Source organism: Capricornis sumatraensis, chromosome 16 (genome assembly GCF_032405125.1).
Source record: "Capricornis sumatraensis isolate serow.1 chromosome 16, serow.2, whole genome shotgun sequence".
In the NCBI taxonomy this organism is placed as follows: Eukaryota; Metazoa; Chordata; class Mammalia; order Artiodactyla; family Bovidae; genus Capricornis; species Capricornis sumatraensis.
Window position 1 is genome coordinate 40,154,934 of NC_091084.1, and position 19,487 is coordinate 40,174,420.

The 19,487-nt window shown below is 35.6% G+C and overlaps 1 protein-coding gene across 1 annotated transcript in view; it reads left to right on the top strand.

Annotated features, from left to right (window-relative positions):
* The window catches only part of COPB1 (COPI coat complex subunit beta 1), a 33,250-nt gene extending 14,343 nt beyond the window's left edge, over window positions 1-18,907 (top strand). Inside the window, exons 11-21 of the mRNA XM_068988344.1 lie at window positions 1,223-1,319; window positions 2,735-2,895; window positions 3,750-3,870; window positions 8,119-8,346; window positions 8,503-8,682; window positions 11,045-11,189; window positions 12,145-12,264; window positions 14,764-14,909; window positions 15,514-15,603; window positions 16,547-16,702; window positions 18,592-18,907. Coding sequence (XP_068844445.1) covers window positions 1,223-1,319; window positions 2,735-2,895; window positions 3,750-3,870; window positions 8,119-8,346; window positions 8,503-8,682; window positions 11,045-11,189; window positions 12,145-12,264; window positions 14,764-14,909; window positions 15,514-15,603; window positions 16,547-16,702; window positions 18,592-18,651 — 1,504 coding nt within the window. The 3' untranslated portion in view covers window positions 18,652-18,907. The remainder of the gene's footprint in view (window positions 1-1,222; window positions 1,320-2,734; window positions 2,896-3,749; window positions 3,871-8,118; window positions 8,347-8,502; window positions 8,683-11,044; window positions 11,190-12,144; window positions 12,265-14,763; window positions 14,910-15,513; window positions 15,604-16,546; window positions 16,703-18,591) is intronic.
* Window positions 18,908-19,487: the final 580 nt, after the last annotated feature.

A 19,487-nucleotide genomic window follows, 5' to 3' on the forward strand; every position in this document is an offset into this window, starting at 1 on the left:
TCATTTCCTCTAAAGCAGCATAAATTCTAAAGTGACTAAGAAATGTATTTTTATTTGTTTTTTTATGTACCTTGATCAAGTGGGTTTATTACAGAGATTGCAAGACTAGTTAAAAAAATTCAGTCTGTGTAATCCACCATATTAACAAGGGAAAGAATTACCCCCACCCTGTACCCCATGCACATACAAGCAAAACTATTAGAGCTAATAAATGAGCTCAAGATTGCAGCTTACAAAATCAGTATTAAGTATCAACTGCATTTTATACACTTGCAAGGAATAATCTGATAAGGCAAATATTTTTAAAAGGTACTATTTTGGGATACCATCATTATTTATATTCCCTCTTTAGCATTTACTGAAGTGGAGCATTGAAAATAACAGCCTAAATCTGTAATGTTTCCCTTCAGATAGCCTTTGCTAATGAGAAAGGACTATTGCAGCTGAGTTTGCTTCATTTAAATCATGTGATGGATTGTAGTAGACTTGCCTTACATCTGCCTGTATAGAAAAGAAGGGAGTACAATATTGGTTTTATGATATGAAAATGTATTGAGATTTATGGAAGTGAGAAAGATTTGTTTCTTTCTGGAAAAAAAAAATCATGTCAAAGTTTAGCTTTTGGCAGCCATAACCTCTTAGGGTTTCAATTTCTAAAATTTTTTTTTGAAATAAATTTAATGAAAATCTTAGGGAAAATCTTAGGGAAAAGACTTAATTCACTACAACATTTTTAACTAGAAAATTGTTGCTTGCTTTATTTGAGGTTTTTTTTCTGTAGTTTTGATTCTCTGCATTCCTTCCTTTTTCACTGGTCTATTTGGCACCCCTGCCTCTTCAGTGAATTACTTGTTATATAAAAATAATACATACTTTTAATAGTGGTAGGTTATAAAATCAAATTTACTTGAAATTCTGTCCAAAATGAAAGACAACACATTTCTGGGAAACATTTGGGTATTTTATTTTTTAACCTCCTGGGTTTACCAGTTGTAGAATGTTCCTAAATAAAGAACACTTACTTTCCTTTTAATTCTTGTGACTTCAGGAGAGAATCAAAGAAACTTAGTGTCTTGTTATATTCTTTCTTAACATTTCATCCATAGTCCCTTGGAACTGCAGAATATTTTTTTCTTCCTTAAGCTTAAACTCACAAAAAAAGACCACTGCTTCAAGATTTGTTGGCCGAGTCAGTTCTTCATAGCTTGTATTCTTGCCTTAGGATTTACCGAGGAGCATTGTGGATCTTGGGAGAATACTCTAGTACCAAGGAAGACATTCAGAGTGTGATGACTGAGGTCCGAAGGTCCCTTGGGGAGGTATGTTTTACTTTAATATATGCTACTTTATGCAGTGATTTTTATTTTAGTAAATCTGACTTTTATGTGGTGATTTACTTTTGTGTTTTTATTTAATAGTGTTTGGGCTAAAGAACATTGAAAAAAATTTTAATTAGTCAGATAATTAAGCCTCTGGTCAATGGGAAATTAAGGGAGTTGTCCTCCTCTGCATTGATAACACGTGTTCTTTTATCTGTATTATTTACCATTCTGGGTAAGATTTTATTTGAACAAAAAGTTATATATTTTAAAAAGGAAAAAGAATTGTAAAACTGCTTAATCCTCTGTATTATAGAAAAAAGAATTCTTGTAAGAACAGGGCAAACTTTATAACACCTATTTATATACTAAAACTGGCAGCATTTTCCTCATCTAAACAAGCCCATATAGTAGAATAGAAAGAACAGTTCTTGTTAGAAACCTGGATTCCAGTCTTGCTTCTACCAGTAATAACTCCAGGACTTTGGATATAATTTCCTTAACCTGACTGGACATCAGGTTTTTCATCTATATAATAAAGGAGTCGGTAGATAATGATTGATGACTCTTGGAGCTCATAAATTAGATGATAGACTGGTATTAAGAAATAAATACATAGTATCTACTTGGTTTAAAAGAGAGGAAGGAAGTTGGGTGACTTCCTTGGCAGTCCAGTGGTTAAGACTCCACAGTTCCTATGCAGGGAGTGCAGGTTTGATCCCTGATGGGGAAACCAAGATCCCATATGCTATGTGGCCAAAAAAAAAAATTAAAAGAGGAGGTTGGTAAATCTGACTGTATACACATAAGTCAGATTTATTTCATTTTGTGGAAGAATGGGTGCTGGTTTTGATTAGTATTTCAGTGAAAGTGAGGGAGAAGAGGAATAAGGCTTAGTTACTGTCCTAAGCGTTTTCCTTTTCAGTAACTTATATGTAGAGAATTAAGATTTCTGTTTAACAGATTAAGAAACTGAGGTTTCAAAGTAGTTTTAATTAATTTGCCCTGAAGCCTTAGACAGTGAAGAATCTGTCTGCACTGTGGAAGACCTGAGTTGGATCCCTGGTTTGAGAAGATCCCCTGGAGAAGGGAGTGGCTACCCAATTCAGTATTCTTGCCTGGAGAATTCCATGGACAGAGGAGCCTGGCGGGCTACATACAGTCCATGGAGTCGCAAAGGGTTGGACATGGCTGAGTGACTAATACATTCAACACATACAACTAAAAGTAGCATCCAACTCCAAAGCCCCTTTCCTCACTACATTATTCTGAGGAGGAAGGAAAATTGGAAGCAGAGTCCCAAGTTCCAAAACACCCCATTGAGGAAATAGTTCTATAGAGAACTATAGAAATTATTGAATATTTAAATATGTTTGGCTTCCTACTGATATTTGATATTTCCATTTGATTTTTAGATCCCAATTGTAGAGTCAGAGATTAAAAAAGAAGCTGGTGAATTGAAACCTGAAGAAGAAATAACTGTGGGACCAGTTCAGAAGTTGGTAACTGAGATGGGCACCTATGCAACTCAGAGTGCCCTTAGCAGTTCTAGACCAACCAAGAAAGAGGAAGAAAGGTAATTTGTAGCACCTGGGACCTGCGAGCTGTACTTCTGTGTATAAAACAGTCAGAGGATTTCTTTTTCTTATTAGTTTACTCTTTTGACCCAGATAGAAATCTTCACTATTTAAGATACTTGGATGGAAAAGGATGTTTAAGTTTCTTCCAGAAATTATGTTAATAGTTTTAATTCTCTGCTCCTAATAAATATTCTCATTGAACTGTGTTCTATTTAAGATTACTTTACTCACATAGAAAATACTAAGTGGAGGTAACTAATGACATTTGAGTTTTATTTCCAAATAACATTTGGAAATTACGTTACCACTATCCCTCTCCAGAACTTTTTCATCATCCCAAACTGAAATTTCAAGATTTTGCACTTCTAATTGATGGAATAAAATGTTGATGTTTTCCTCCATATTTGCTCTCTAATTAAATAGTGAAGATGATGAAAATTTTGATGATGTCTAAAATTTTAATGGTTACTATATATTAGGCATTGTACTAAATAAATAGCTTGTCTCTGATAGTCTTTGACAGTATCCTGTTGATTAGCCACATTTCATACAGGAGGAATTTGAGGTTTAAAGAGGTTTGGAACTACCCAAAGGGACGCAGTAAATGAATATACACCTTTAACTGTTTTCTCTTATTTAGCTCTTTTAACATTGCAGATATGTTACAGCCATGTATTTTTTTTAATCTTTTTCCTTTTTTATTCTGAGAGGTAAAGAGGGAGCTAGTTGAGATCTTTATCATCGAAGGGTGGCAGTGAGAGTATGAAATAGGCTTCCTTGAGTCATTTATACAAAAGCTACATGCTGCTTAAGAAGTTGGTGGGTTTCATTTGCCTTGATTGCTTTGCAGACCTCCCCTAAGAGGATTCCTTCTGGATGGAGATTTCTTTGTTGCTGCCTCCCTTGCCACAACTCTGACCAAGATTGCCTTGCGCTATGTGGCTTTGGTTCAGGAGAAGAAAAAGCAAAATGTAAGTTCATTTATTCTACATTTACCTAACATGAATATTGAGTGCCTGCTATATGCATTGAACAGTGAGGACCCAAAAGTGAATGAATGCTAAATTCCTGTCGTAAAAGAGCTTATGCTTTAATTGGAGAAATGAACACAGTAATATAATGAAATATATGTATATAATATAATGATTGTAAAATTGACATAGTAATGTAATAACAACACAGTATGATTAGCCCATTGGAAGTGATACACGGGTTTATGAAGTTATTTCTGATTACTGGGATTAGTCAAAGCCCAGTGAAGGAAATGCCTGTCTCTCCAGCATCTTCTTCCTGCTAGTCATTGTCTGTTTTATCCTAGAAATGCCTCTTAAATATATTCCCATTTTTGCAGTTCATACCTTCTTCAAGGCTTCTGACTATTCTGACTGTATACTCATTTACAATAATGTGCTGTCGTTCTACCCAACCCCTACTGCCATCCTTTATGTTATTGTCCTATATTTTATTTCTACGTGTCATTTAATCAGCCCTGTGATGCATAATTACTATTTTTGCTTTAAATAGTCAATCATCTTTTATGTATATATGTACCATTTCTTTCCCTTTTCTTATTTACCTAGTGACCAAACTCATGCTGGGAAGGGATATACTTAGCAAGTTTTAAGTAGTTGAGAGTTGGAAACAGGGCACAGTTCAAGTACCTCTTTGGGTGGGTTTTTTTTTTTTTCATTTTTGCTTTGTTTGCTTTCATATTTTTCTTTCTGGTAAAATACATGTAACACAAAGTTTACCATTTAAACTATTTTTAAGTGTACTGTTCAGTGTTGTGAGTCATTCAAATTGTCAGCCATTACCACTATCCCTCTCCAGAACTTTTTCATCATCCCAAACTGAGAATAACCAGCAAGCCATAACCCCATACTCCCTCCGCTAGTCCATGGCTACCACCGTCCTGCTTTTCTGCCTCTATAGAGTTGCCTGTTCTACACACCTAGTATGAACGGAAGTATGCAATATGTGTCCTTCAGTGACAGGCTTATTTCATTTAGCATAATGTTTTCAAGGTTCATTTGAATGATAGCGTTGTCAGAACTTCTTTCTTTTTTCAGGCCGTCTAATATTCTGCTGTTACTGTTTATCCATTCATCCATTATTAATAGTCAATTTTCTTCTAAATTTTTTTTAATGAGAAAAAAGTTATACTTAAGTGTTTTTAATTTTTTGTATACATGCAGATTTCTATCTGATATTTTCTTCCTGCCTGAAGAAGTTGATTATTCTTATAATGCAGGTCTGCTGATGATGAATTCTCTCAGCTTTCATTTGCCTGAAAAAAAATCTTTGCTTTCATTAAAAAAAAAAATCACTTTGTGGTAAAACTGAGTGTTTTTTATTTTATTTTTATTGATATCTTTTTTCACATTGCTAAAATAAGGAGTGATGTAATGAAGATTAATGAGAAAAAAATCAGTCATGGTTAAAACACTGAAGTACAAATCTTATTAATATTGTAGTGGAGATAGAAACATCAAAAAATAGGATTACATTCAGTTCAGTTCAGGTCAATGACAACCTTTCCTCAGAGTTTATTATGACTTTTATCTTTGAAACACTTTTTCCCTAGTAGTGATCATTTTGTGTTTTACCATATTGTAGTTTCATTTAACTTTATAACATTTTCCCTATGCTCTTCTAAACCCTTCCTAATCATAATAATATTCAATAGCTCCATAATAATCCATTAGATTCTTTCATGTAGTCAAACCTACATATAAGATGACACTTTATTTTTAGATTAGGGATTTTTGAAGGATTTTTTAAAAAATGTCCATCATATAGCTTTCCTCATAAATCCATAAATAAGATTCAGAAGATCAGGTAAATTATAAGATGTTTTATCTCTTGTTAATCAATTACTTTTATTTATGAGGCGTAACTTACTTTGTAATTCTCTGAGGGCCCTTATTTATTTATTTAGGTCTCGTCTGTTCTTTAAATTATGCTTCTTAAAAATCTCCAACATTTTATGTCTTGGATCTGCAAGTTGGGAGAGCATTTGCTGGAATCTGTTTAAGAGAACCAGCTTTCTGGTAACATACTAGTTCAAGAAATTTGCCACCTTTGGTACAAGGCAGAAGGAAGTTTGGTTGTTCATCACCATGCTGTCTTGGCTTTCCTTCATTTATGCCTTTTCCAACACGCTTCATTTCTTAATGTAGATCTGACTTTCTCTCTGGTATCATACACCTTTTGCCTAAAGAATTTGCTTTAACTTCTCTTGTAGTGCAGATCTGTTGACAGTTAATTCTTTAGGTTTTTGTTTGTCTGAAAAAGCTCTTATTTCTCCTTCAGTTTTGAAAGATTCTTTGTAGGTATAGCATTCTAGGTTGACAGTTTTTTCTTTTAGCACTGTAGAGATGTTGCTTCATTGTCCTCTGGCTTTCCATACTATCAAGATGTTGCTCTTGTGCCTCTTTGTGGAGTGTGTCCTGTTTTCCTCCAGCTGGTTTTGGGTTTTCTCTTTATCACTATAATTAGAATTTCAGGTTTCAGTCATTTGATTAGGATATGCTTTAGTGTGATTTTCTTTATGTTTCCTTTGCTTATGGTTCATTGAGCTTCTTGAATATGTAGTTTTATAATTTTTATCAAATGTGAGAAATTTTTGGTTATTATTTCTTTAGCTACTTTTCTCTGTCTCCCCTTCTCTTTCCTTCTGGAGACCATATCTGGACACAAAGGATTATTAGATTTATTCTTCCCCAGGCTTCTGATAATTTTTTCATATATGTATGCTGATCACAATGTGTAGATACATTTACATCACAATGGTGGAAAACAATATGGAAAACCAAGGGACTGGTCTAGATTAAAAGGAGCTAAAGAGAATAATAATCAAATAAAATGCATGAACCTGATCCTGGATTTAAAAAAAAAAAACATCTTGTGACAATTAGTAAGATTTAGTTGAATTTGGGGTGTAGTAGACATAGTTGGAAATTGTTACATTTTTTAGGTGAGATAATGATATTATGATTATCCAGGAAACTGTCCTGAATCAAGAGATGTTTGCTAAAGCACTTATGAAGTGAAGATTCTTGCTTTCATACGTTAAGCCAAAAAAATTGTTGTTGTTGTTTAGTTGCTAAGTCAGAAGTCTGACTCTTTGTGATACCGTGGACCACCAGGCTCCTGGGATTTCCCAGGCTAAAATACTGGAATGGGTTGCCATTTCCTTCTCCAGGGGAACTTCCCAACCCAGAGATTGAATCCACACTCGTGCATTGCAGGCAGATTCTTTACCATTGAGCCACCTCAGAAGCCCAAGTCAAAAAAATAAATGTACATATATGGTTAGAGTAAGAACACAGTTTTGGCAGAATATTAACAATTGGTGAAGTGTATCATTCTTGGGCTCCAAAATCAATGCAGACAGTGACTGCAGCCACGAGATTAGAAAGACACTTGCTCCTGAAGAATAGCTATGACACACCTAAACAGTGTATTAAAAAGCAGAGACATCCCTTTGCCAACAAAGGTCCATATAGTCAAAGCTATGATTTTCTGGTAGTTGTGTATAGATGTGAAAGTTGAACCATAAAGAAGACTAAGAGTTGAAGAATTGATGTTTTCAAACTGTGGTGCTGGAGAAGACTCTTGAGAGTCCCTTGGACTGCAAGGAGATCAAACCAGTCAATCCTAAAGGCAATCAACTCAGAATATTCGTTGGAAGGACTGATGCCAAAGCTGAAGCTCCAATACTTTGACCACCTGATGCAAAGAACAAATTGGAAAAGACCCTGATGCTAGGAAAGATTGAGGCAAGAGGAGAAGGGGGCAACAGAGGATGAGATGGTTGGATGGCATCACTGACTCAATGGATATGAGTGAGCAAACTCAGGGAAATAGTGAAAGACAGGGAAGCCTGGCGGGCTGCAGTTCATGGGGTCACACAGAGTCAGACATGACTTGGAGACTGAACAGTAACAAAAAATCATTCTTTTATCTTTCTGAAGTTGGCAAGTATAAGAGAAAATAGAGTAAGAGAAAAAAGTTTTTAAATCTCTGCTCTCTATCAGTTGAGGGTTAATGAAGGTTTTAGAGGGTGGCAGGAAGGAAAAGGGTGTAAAAAATAAAATCTAAAATATTCAGGTTAAATGATATTAGGTTTAATTTCTTGGATTTTGAGTTATATTAAAGTGACGTTATTGCATTTGGAGAAGCCTGACAATAAATAAACCATTTCTCTCCTTGTCTAGTCTTTTGTTGCTGAAGCAATGTTGCTCATGGCCACTATCCTACATTTGGGAAAATCCTCTCTTCCTAAGAAGCCGATTACAGACGATGATGTAGATCGAATCTCCTTGTGCCTCAAGGTCTTATCTGAATGTTCACCTTTAATGAATGACATTTTCAATAAGGAATGCAGACAGTCCCTTTCTCACATGTTATCTGCTAAACTTGAAGAAGAAAAATTATCCCAAAAGGTAAGGTATATATATGATAAAGGCATAAAAGTGCTTTGTGTTCTTTGTTGTTGATTTTTCAGTTCTCATATGTGAGGAGTGTCTATGTTGAAGGCCTCCAAAAATTATCGTTTTTTCCAAATTAAAGAGAGTTGGTATATTGTTTTTGCAACACAGAAAGAATCTGAAAAAAGGAATGTGACAGTACAGCCTGATGACCCCATTTCCTTCATGCAACTAACTGCAAAGAATGAAATGAACTGCAAGGAAGATCAGTTTCAGCTGAGTTTGCTGGCAGCAATGGGTAACACACAGAGAAAAGAAGCCGCAGATCCCCTAGCATCTAAACTTAACAAGGTAACGATATACCAAATACACCAGTGGGTTATTTAAATTGGCTGCTTTTGAAAGTAATAAGCAAGAATTTGTTGGTCCTGCTGTTTATTGTAAAAGAAAAATAACTAGTACAGCATATTTTTTTGTCCTTACTGTGATTGATAGGTTCATTAAACATGAATTGAAACTTGGTGGAACCTGATACTTTTCTATATGCTAGTACTATTAGTCCCATGGCTGATTTCATAACTTGTTCCAGTTGTGTGTCAAATTACCGTAAACTAAAACATAGAGCCAAGGGATCCGGAGAGGTTAACTAGAGCTTTTAAAAGGTAAAACACTAGCCTCCTCCCCGACACCCTGCGCTCAGTTTCTCCTGTCCCCTGCTACTTTAAACAGGGCAACTCCACTTTTATATTCTTAGTGTATTGAGTTCCATATGGGATTTCATTAGGAAAAGTATTCTCATCTCTCTCTTTTCTCAAATATTAAATTTACACACCCATGACCTAGTTTAATCCTTCCTCTGTTAGATAAGTAAACAGTCTCCGATTGGTTTTGTTGCCCAAGGTAAGATCAGTGGCAGAATAGGAACTACTGAAACACTTTCTCCCTTAAAACTGGTAATTGGTATTGACAGTATTACAGCTATAAAATTTTTTCACTTTTGTTTTTTTAAATTGTGGTAAAATTTACATAAAATCAAATTTACCCTCTTAACTTACTTTAAAAATATATATATACATAAATATATATACACATATATATATATATATAGCAGTTGATTTGGCTGCGTCAGGTCTTAGTTATGACACTTGCTTAGTTGCCCTGCAACATAAGAGATCTTAGTTGCCTGACCAGGGATCAAACCTTCATCTCCTGCATTGCAGGGTGGATTCTTGACCACTGGACTACCAGAGAAATCCCCTCTTAACCATTTTTAAGTGTCCAGTTCAGTGGCATTAAGTGCATTCACATGATTATGTAACCATCTGTACCATCTATCCCCTGAACTATTTTCATTTTTCAAAACTGAAACTCTGTGCCCATGAAACAATATCTCCCCATTCCCATCTTGCCTCAGCCCTTGGTAGTCACATTCTACTTTTTATCCCAGTGAATTTGACTATGCCAGGTACCTTATATTAGTGGAATCACACAATTTCATCCTTTTGTTACTGGTTTCTTAGTTCATTTAGCCTAATGTCTTCAGGGTGCATCCATTTTGTAACATTTGTCAGAATTTCCTTTCCTTTCAAGGCTAAATATATACCACATTTTGTTTATCTATTCATCTGTTGATGGACACTTAGGTTGCTTCCACCTTTTGGTTGTTGTGAGGAATGCTGCCTTGAAGGTGGATGTTTGGATATCTCTTTGAGGTCTACTTTTGTTCGTGTTAAACCCAGAAGTGGAATTCCTGGATAGTATAGTGATTCTGCTTTAGTTTTTTGAGGACCGCTGTACTGTTTTACATAGCAGCTGCACTGTTTTACATTCCAGCCTTCAATGCAGAAGGGATTCTGATTTCTCCATATTCTTGCCAACACTTACTTTTCATTTCTATTACAGTAACCATCCTAATGGATATGAAGTGACATCTTGTTTTAGTTTTGATTTGCATTTCCCTAGTGATTAGTGATGTTGGCTGTAATGTCTACTCAAGTCCTTTGCGAGTGATTTTAATCTGGTTGATTGTTTTCTGTATATTGAGTTGTAGGATTTCTTTTTCTATTCTGGATACAGGTCGCTTATCAGATGTATGATTTGCAAATATTTTCTTCCATTCTGTGGCTTGCCTTTTCACTGTGTTAATAATGTTCTTTGATGCACAAAAGTTTGTGATTTTTGATGTAGTCTAATTTACCTATTTTTTTCTTTTGCTGCCTATGTTTTTGGTGAAATGTTATGTTTTACATTTTTAAAATATATAGTCTGGATTTTTCTTTTCTTGTTTTTATGGAGTCGCAAAGAGTCGAACACAACTGAGCAACTGAACTGAACTGGATGTTTTTTTAAAAGTTTTGGTAGGGGTACATCTAAAAATTTGTCTTCATGGAATTACAAGAATTTCTTGCTTGTAATTATTTTTCCCAAGTTTGAGTAACAACCAGTGAGTGTATGTGCTGAGGGATTTAACTGAAAATCTATTCAAATCTGTTCAGTTCCTAAGTTGAGATAGTGTTTAATGTATTTGCTGAACATATTTAACATGGTAATGTGTAAGTTTCAGTTACCATGTCTAAATTATAAAACAATTTTATTATACCCATTTCGAATGACTGGTTTAATCTAAGTACATCTGTTAATCACCTAACATTCCTAGTCATTTGGCTAGGATATATCTGATTGTCTCAGTCATTTGATTGTTTTTGTTTGACAGGTTACCCAATTGACAGGTTTCTCAGACCCTGTGTACGCAGAAGCCTATGTTCATGTCAACCAGTATGATATCGTCCTGGATGTACTTGTTGTGAACCAAACCAGTGACACCTTGCAGAACTGCACGTTAGAGTTAGCTACTCTGGGTAAGGAAATTTACCATAAAGGGAGTTTTATTATATGGTAAATCTTGATGACAGGTTGTTAAGAGAAGTGTACAAGTTTTGGTGTAAGAATTCTCTTGAGCCCTTCGTGACATTTTGAATCAAGTCTTAGTTTCTGAGCCTCTGTGATACTCTTATGCTTACGTTCTTTGGTACTCCTAGATAGGTTCATTCAATGAGCTTGAGCTAACATACGTCAATTTTTAAAAATATACATAAGAACTGTTTATATTACAGATTTACCAGATAGCTTAGTTAGTTTCAATTGCCTTAGTGCAGAACAAGGTATTTTCTGAGTTCATAACTCAATACATACCCCATGTGTGGCCAAAGTAATACATTATCACATTTAGCAATGTGAGGTTTTTTTCCTTCTTAATAAAGACACATGAATTAGACTTTTTCTGATCATTTACGTATCTGGCTTTGAAGTTGGAAAATTCAAATTGTATATAGGAACAGTGCACTTTCCCTACAAAATTCTATATGACTTAAGCAAGAGTTAAGAGGCTTTAAGAAATCAAAGGAGAACATAGTTCTGCCCTGTCTTCCTCAGCATAGCTTGAGTCCTACATAAAGAACTAATTCTTTCTTCAGGTTGTTTTATCTTTCTTTATAATGGAGTGTATAGTTTAAGACTTAAGCTTTTTGAAAAGTTTGTATCCATTCACTGAAATAAAATGGTATGCCTAAAACACACTCCCCACATAAGTGAATTTAAATATAGGATTATTCTGAGAAGCCTATTACCTTTTAAAAGAAAACGTGCATATTGATGTGCATAATAGTGCTAAATGATTTTTTTATCCTCATATTTGAATCATAATCCTTATTTTATTCCTTCTTTTGCCAGAAACTATTGAGCTGTATTTTAAGGTTTTATGGTTGGAGAGGTTAATATGTATGTCTTTTTAGCCACATCTAAATTTTTTTTCAGGGGACTTGAAACTTGTGGAAAAGCCATCTCCTTTGACTCTTGCTCCTCATGATTTTGCAAATATTAAAGCTAATGTCAAAGTAGCATCAACAGAAAATGGAATAATTTTTGGTAATATAGGTAAGAAATTGTTTTATAGCCTGTGATGTTTGGATGTTTTTATTAAAGAATTTCTGTAATGAGTAGCTGTGTGACATTTCTTGAGGACAGGACTTGAATCCATTCATTTATTGATTGATGGGGCATCTGCTGTGCTATTCAGGGTTGTACTATGTTCTGGATGTACAGAAATGAGAGTCACTGTCCTCAAACTGTCAAGCAAGAGAAGAAGAATAAGTAATATAAAGTTACAATACAGTATGCCAACAGCTAGGTTATATACTATGTACTTTGGGATCATAGGGGGAAGATGCTAACTATGGAAGGCTTTATAAAGGAGGAAGTAATGTTATTAACCATTGAACTAAGTCTAGAACTGTGCACAGGTGTTTGTTGCCAGGCCACCTAGGGATTAGCTTGCACAAAGGTATTTAGTCAATAAGCTCTCTTTTTTAAAAAAGCAGTTTGTGTGGTAGGAACAAAAAAAATCTCTGTCCTCAGATAGCTTCTAGTTCAGTAAGGGAAAACAAATGCATGAAATAGGTAATGTGCAGTACAGAATGTTAAGCGCTGTGACAGAATCCTGTGCTGGGTGAAGTGGAAGTCTATGCAGAGATTCGGTTATTTCTCACAGAGTGGTGGGGGGTTGGGAGGAAAGGCTTCGTGGAGGAGCTGAAGCTCAAGTGGGGTTTTGAAAGATCAGTAAGTGATCTACAGACAGAGATTCAGTTGAATCAAATGCAAGTAGTTTGATAGACCTGGAGTTGAGAGTGGGCTGGAGCCTGATGGTAGAAAAGAATGAGCTTGAGAAGGTTAGTGACAGCTGTACTATATTTGTCATGCTAAGAATGTCAGACTTGATCCTGGATATAAAGAGGAGCCATTGAGGAATTATTGGTGAATCACATGATTAAATATTTCTGTGGCAGCACTAAAGAAGACTGATTGGAAGAGGCAGGAAGGTTAGCTAGTAGACTTGAAGTAGCCCAGGTGAGAGATGACGGAGAGTTTGAACCAGCACAGTAATGGCCAGGATGGAGAGAAGGGCTGAATATAATAGATATTAAGGGGGTAGAATGTCCAGGACATGGTCACTGATTTAATAGTAAGTGGCTAGAGCAACCCTCAGATTTCCTTCTTGGGTGTGTTGGGTTGGTGTTTATGTTAATCACTGAAATGGAATACAGGAGAGAAGGACAAATTTGAGAGAGATAATAAATTAAACGGTCTTTAAGTTACTGAAGGGCAGTTCGAGATGACCCTGGAACTTGAACAGAAGGTCTAAAGTAGAGATGAATATTCGGTTTTAAACCATAGAAATGGAAGAAATTACCTAAAAAGGGCATAAAGAGTTAGAGAGGGGAGATTTGAAAACTGAATCCAAGAGAACAAGAATATTAAAAGCTGTTCAGAGTTTTTTATTCAGAGCAGTATTAAAAGAAGGAGAAGCCTGTAAGGGAAATGTGGTTAGAGAAGTAAGGAAAAATCTTAAAGACGTGTCCAAAGCTACAGATGATCTACAAGAAGCGTCCTTTAGATTGAGTATCGGTGATACTAAAACATTGCTTATGGTATGTCTTGGGCAGTGGTGGTAGGTTCAGGGCTACGTTGGACTTGGAGAAATAAAGATAGTGAGTGTAGATCACTGAGTGTAGGACCTTGGTTTTGATAAGATTGAGAGGGGGCAGTAGCCAGAAAAGAAGTAAAGGATGAGGGAAGATTTTTTTTGAAGATGAGAGAGCCTTGACTGTGTTCATAAGCTCTAATGGAAGAAAGTCAGTGTGAAGATACAGACATGAAGAGTGAAAGAGGTGATGACTGATGGAGTGAGGTCCTCAACCAAAGCAGGCATCACGGATGGCAGCAGGTATTAACCTTGAAGACAAGAGGCAGCAAAAGTGAGGTGGTGAAAGTTGTTAAGTTGATTCAGAGAAAAATACATTTATTTTTAGACGTGGGGCTGAAAATTAAAGGAACTTATTCTTGGTAAGCTTAGTTTTCTCTAAAAGTAGATACCATGGGGGAGTGTCAAGAGGAAAGGCTAAAAGGAGGAAAGGTAGGCTCCAGTCAGATTATGACTTTCTACTATGGAAGAAACATATATAAAATCAAACAGTATTGTGTCATTAAGTACTATAACTCAGCAGTATTCAGAAATGTTTGTTAGGCACCTGTTACTACTGTGGGAACACCATTACCTGTATATCTTTCCACAGTGTCTATAACACATTGCAACTGCTATGTAAGCACTCCTTGACTGAATCCTGGCCTCTACCACTTAACCAGTTGAGTGACCTTGAGCAACTTAACTTTTCTGTTTTTGTTTCTCTGTAAGATGGAAAGTAATAATACTGTATTGATGGGAATATTAAGTAGGTAATTAATTTGTAAAACAGATAGAATAGAGCCCAGTATATAGTAAGCAAAACTATTTGCTAATATCATAGTTGTTTTTTAGAAACACGAAAACTTTTAAATTAAAATTTGCCTTTGGTGATTGGGAATCTTTTTAAATTGCAGTTTATGATGTCTCTGGAGCAGCAAGTGACAGAAATTGTGTGGTCCTCAGTGATATTCACATTGACATCATGGACTATATCCAGCCTGCAACTTGCACTGATGCCGAATTCCGTCAGATGTGGGCTGAATTTGAATGGGAAAACAAAGTTAGTCCTTAGATGATTTTCTTAAACTCCTTATCTTTCTTTTTGGCTAGTGTTGAGGGATTCTTTGATAAAATTAATCTCAGATGTGAAAAGCAAACACTTTCAGTATCTGTGCTTACAAATTAGCCTTAACTGGAAAGCATGCAACTGGTGTGGTTAATTCACTGTTGTAAATTGGTGAGAGTAACAGTTCTATTAAGTAATCTAATTGTTCAAAACATTATAAGCAATGTTCCATCCCTTGTGTGTATGAATAGAAACTTACCATTGAATCAGTATCCAATAGAAGCTTTGCAGAGTCAGTGGCTTGCTAGCGAACTTTGTTCCTGTGACCCTTGATTTTTATTAGAGCTATTTTATATACAACATGTTGACTGTCTTTGAAGTTATCTCTACTCGTAAGTTCTGATACCAGCCTACAGTTTGTTGGGTTTTGTAGATGTCATTTACTTTTCGTTGCCCACCCTTTCCCCTTAAGTGCTTGGAAGGAGGTTTTAATATGACACATAAGTGATTGTTTTATCAGCCCTAAGATAAGAAATTCACAACTTTCTCTTTGTTAAAAGTATAATCTCTTGACTTTTTTTTCTCTTCCCCTCTACAGGTGACGGTTAACACAAACATAGTTGATTTAAACGACTATTTACAGCACATATTAAAGTCAACCAACATGAAATGCCTCACTCCAGAGAAGGTAAGATTTGCCTGGGTACTTCTTAAATTTGATACAGAGTAATGGTAGATTCTTGGCTTTCTTGTATTTCCTGTAGTATATTGTGTTTTTACTTAGCCTGAGAAAAGCAGTGTCATTCTGGACTAGTTAGAAAAAAACTATCCCATAGAATGTGTGAATCTGCTTACTGCTTTCTGCTGAAATAAGAACAGTATCTGCTTGTCCCTAGAGCAGTGTCCCAACTAAATAGTCAGATTGACTTTTCTTTTCAGTCTTCTCCCCTTCAACTAAAGACTTATTCCAAAGTTTACTAGATTATCAAATGTCCATGACCTCTTCTTTTGATTCTGATTTTGGGTCAGAATATATCTGATCAAGTATGGAATTGTTAATATACTCTGATTTTCTGCTCTGTTTGTGTATGTATGTAAAAAAAAAGGCTAGAGAGAAAGACCAAAAACTGAAACTGAGAATGTAAGGAAGTTTTCTTTATAAAATGTCTGCTAATGTTGCGGTACTGATTTAATCAGTGAAAGAATACTGCCAGACCAAATCAAGTAGGCTTTAATTCATGTTCGTCTATTCAACAGATATTGAGTCTGATAAATATTATATGCTGATACTCTGTGAGCTGCTGGATATACAATAATGAAGACAATAAAAATAGTCTCTTTCTTTATAGAGCTTAAGGTCTGGTGTAGGAGGCAGTCAGACAACTCTACACAAAGAATATAGAAATGCAAATTAGGATAAGTGCTATTTCTTTGATCAGGTTTATCGAGTTACAGACACAGTAAAGCTCACACAGTTTATGTGTATAGTTCTGTGAGTATCAACAAGTTCATACAGTCATGTATGAGTAAATGGTGAATAAGCTGCTTTAAGTGGTGATAATTTACCTGTGCTATTTAGTCTTGCTTAAGTGTAGTTCTCTAGTATTGAGTTTCTCACAAATTTCTTTCAGGCACTTTCTGGTTACTGTGGCTTTATGGCAGCCAACCTCTATGCTCGTTCCATATTTGGAGAAGATGCACTTGCAAATGTTAGCATTGAGAAGCCAATACAACAGGGACCAGAGGCCCCTGTTACTGGCCACATAAGAATCCGTGCAAAGAGTCAGGTAACAGTTGCTTTTTTTGAGATGGTCTCTGAACTGAATAAAAAGAGAAAGAATCTGTGTCTCTCTCATTTCTGTATATAGTAGCCTCTGGCATACTAGTGTTTTGTGCATTGCCCGTGCTCAGTGGTTCAGTTGTGTCTGACTCTTTGCCAACCCTGTGGACTGTAGCCTGCCAGGCTCCTCTGTCCCTGTGATTTTCCAGGCAAGAATACCAGAGTGAGTTGCCATTCCCTTCTCCGGGGGTCTTCCTGACCCAAAGATTGAACCCACATTTCCTGCACTGGCAGGTGGATTCTTTACCACTGAGCTACCTGGGATGCCAACCATCTTATGTAAAGTCCATTTAAATATACCAATTTTATATACTTTCATCTCAATTCTATAAATTTTTATGCCTTTAACCTTTGTTTTCATTTGGGATCCAATCAATCCAATCAACAAGCTTGGTCTTAGAGGGAGGAGTTTTAGAAGTTTGGTTTTTTTTTTTTCCTCTGTCCATTTTACTGACCTTTGTGTAAAAAGTTCTGGCATCTCCAGAGTGAGGTTGAGCTGAGGAGTTCTGGCCCTTTGGTCTAACTGTTGCCCCAATAATTACTGGTCAAATATCTCAGTGCAAATTTTTGTAGCCTCTTAAATGCATATTTTAAAACTGGGTAAATAGAAAAGACTTGTTTGGCTATTAATATTGGGGACTAGTAGGGGGTCCCTTTTGGCCCATTTAACCTTAGGTAATACATAATATCAAATCTTGTTTTAATCACATAAATGCCCGTTTTATTTATCCCATTTTAAATAACCATCTAAAGATTTCTTTATTCTTGTGAAATAACTCCTCCTAAAAAAAAAGAAACTTCTACCTTGTTGGAAATTATAGCCAGTCTTTCCTTACAGACTTTACTGTTGACACTAGATGCTTATATATATGTATGTATATACAATTTTTATATTTATATTTTATATTTATGATATATATTTTATATTTATAACAATATTTTATATCTATAATATATACTATTTTAATATTTCTGATAATTATATATAATATATATGCATCTAATGCAACATCACTCTAGCTCAGACAGTAAAGAATCTGCCTGCAATACAGGAGACCTGGGTTCGATCCCTGAGTCAGGAAGATCCCCTGGAGGGCATGGCAGCCCACTCCAGTATTCTTGCCTGGAGAATCCCCATGGACAGATGAGCCTAGTGGGCCACAATCCATGGGGTCACAAAGAGTTGGACACAACTGAGCAACTAAGCACACACACATATTTATAATAATCATACTTGGTAAAGAATCCACCTGCAGTGCAGGAAACCGTGGTTCGATTCCTGGGTTGAGAAGATCTGCTGGAGAAGGGATAGGCTACCCACTTCAGTATTCTTGGGCTTCCCTGGTGAGTCAGCTGGTAAAGAACCTGCCTGCAGTGCAGGAGACCTGGATTTGATCCCTGGGTTGGGAAGATGAGAAGGGAAAGGCTACCCACTCCCGTATTCTGGCTGGGAGAATTCCATGGACTCTATAGTCCATGGGGACACAAAGAGTCAGACATGACTGAGCAGCTTTCGCTTTCACTTTTCACTCTTGAAATATAACTCCTTCCTTTAATAAATGGCCCACCTTTTGGGTCTGTCATTCTGGTTTATTTGCAATCAGATTAATTCCTATGGAGTGTTTCTGAATGTATTCTTTAGTTTTTTGAAATCTAGTGACTATAAATCTAGCACTACAAGTACTTAACAAGTAGAGTTTTGTTGAGTCTGTTTTGTACGTCTTAGTGTCAGTGTTGATGTGGTATCTTTGAATGGGGGCTTGGTAAGATGGAATAACCTACTGATTACATATAGTTTTAATAATTATGTATAAACATCTTCATTCTTTCTTACAGGGAATGGCCTTAAGTCTTGGAGATAAAATCAACTTGTCTCAGAAGAAAAATAGTATATAAGAATAAACAAAAGTCTTTGCAGCTTTACAGTTAAAATTTAGGTATGGGCTTACTGGACTCCAACATCTTTTGTACTCTTTTTGTGCTTTGTGTTATATAGAATCTGAGTTCATGCTGAATGCATTCCAGCCAATAATTTATAGCCTTTCCCTTAAATCAAGATTGATTTTAAAATTATAGTTTGTCTTTTGTCTTAACAGTTTTGAATGCTGTCCTCAAAGTATATAATGTTTCTCACATGTATCAAGACCATTTTCACAGTACAATAAACAGATCTATTCCTAAGTCTTTTGTTGTTTTATGAATAAATGTGTAATTACATAATTTTAGTTAGGTAACAATGAATTTCTTTTAGTTGCATTATAGATCTCTATTATAAATTTAAATTGCTGTTTGAGTTGTGAATATATGTGGTATAAAATGAGATAGACTTGGTTTACTTGATTAATGGTTACTGATTTAATATTCTGACATCATTGTATCCAAAAATGCCTCATCGTGTTTTAAAGGGCTTTTCTTTGAAATTTAGTCCTAGAAGAAAGTATCAAATATCTTGAGAAAACAGATCCATGTTCATTTTATCTTTTAATTAATTTTATTGGCGTATAATTGATTTACAATATTGTGTTAGTTTCTGCTGTACAACAAAGTGAATCAGCTGTATGTGTACATATATCCCCTTTTTCTTAAGATTTCCTTCCCATTTAAGTCACCACAGAGCATTGAATAGAGTTTCTTGTACTATACAGTAGGTACTCATTAGTTGTCTATTTATACATAGTAGTCTATATATATATATTCTAATCTCTCCATACTCCCACTCCCCTCTTCCCCCT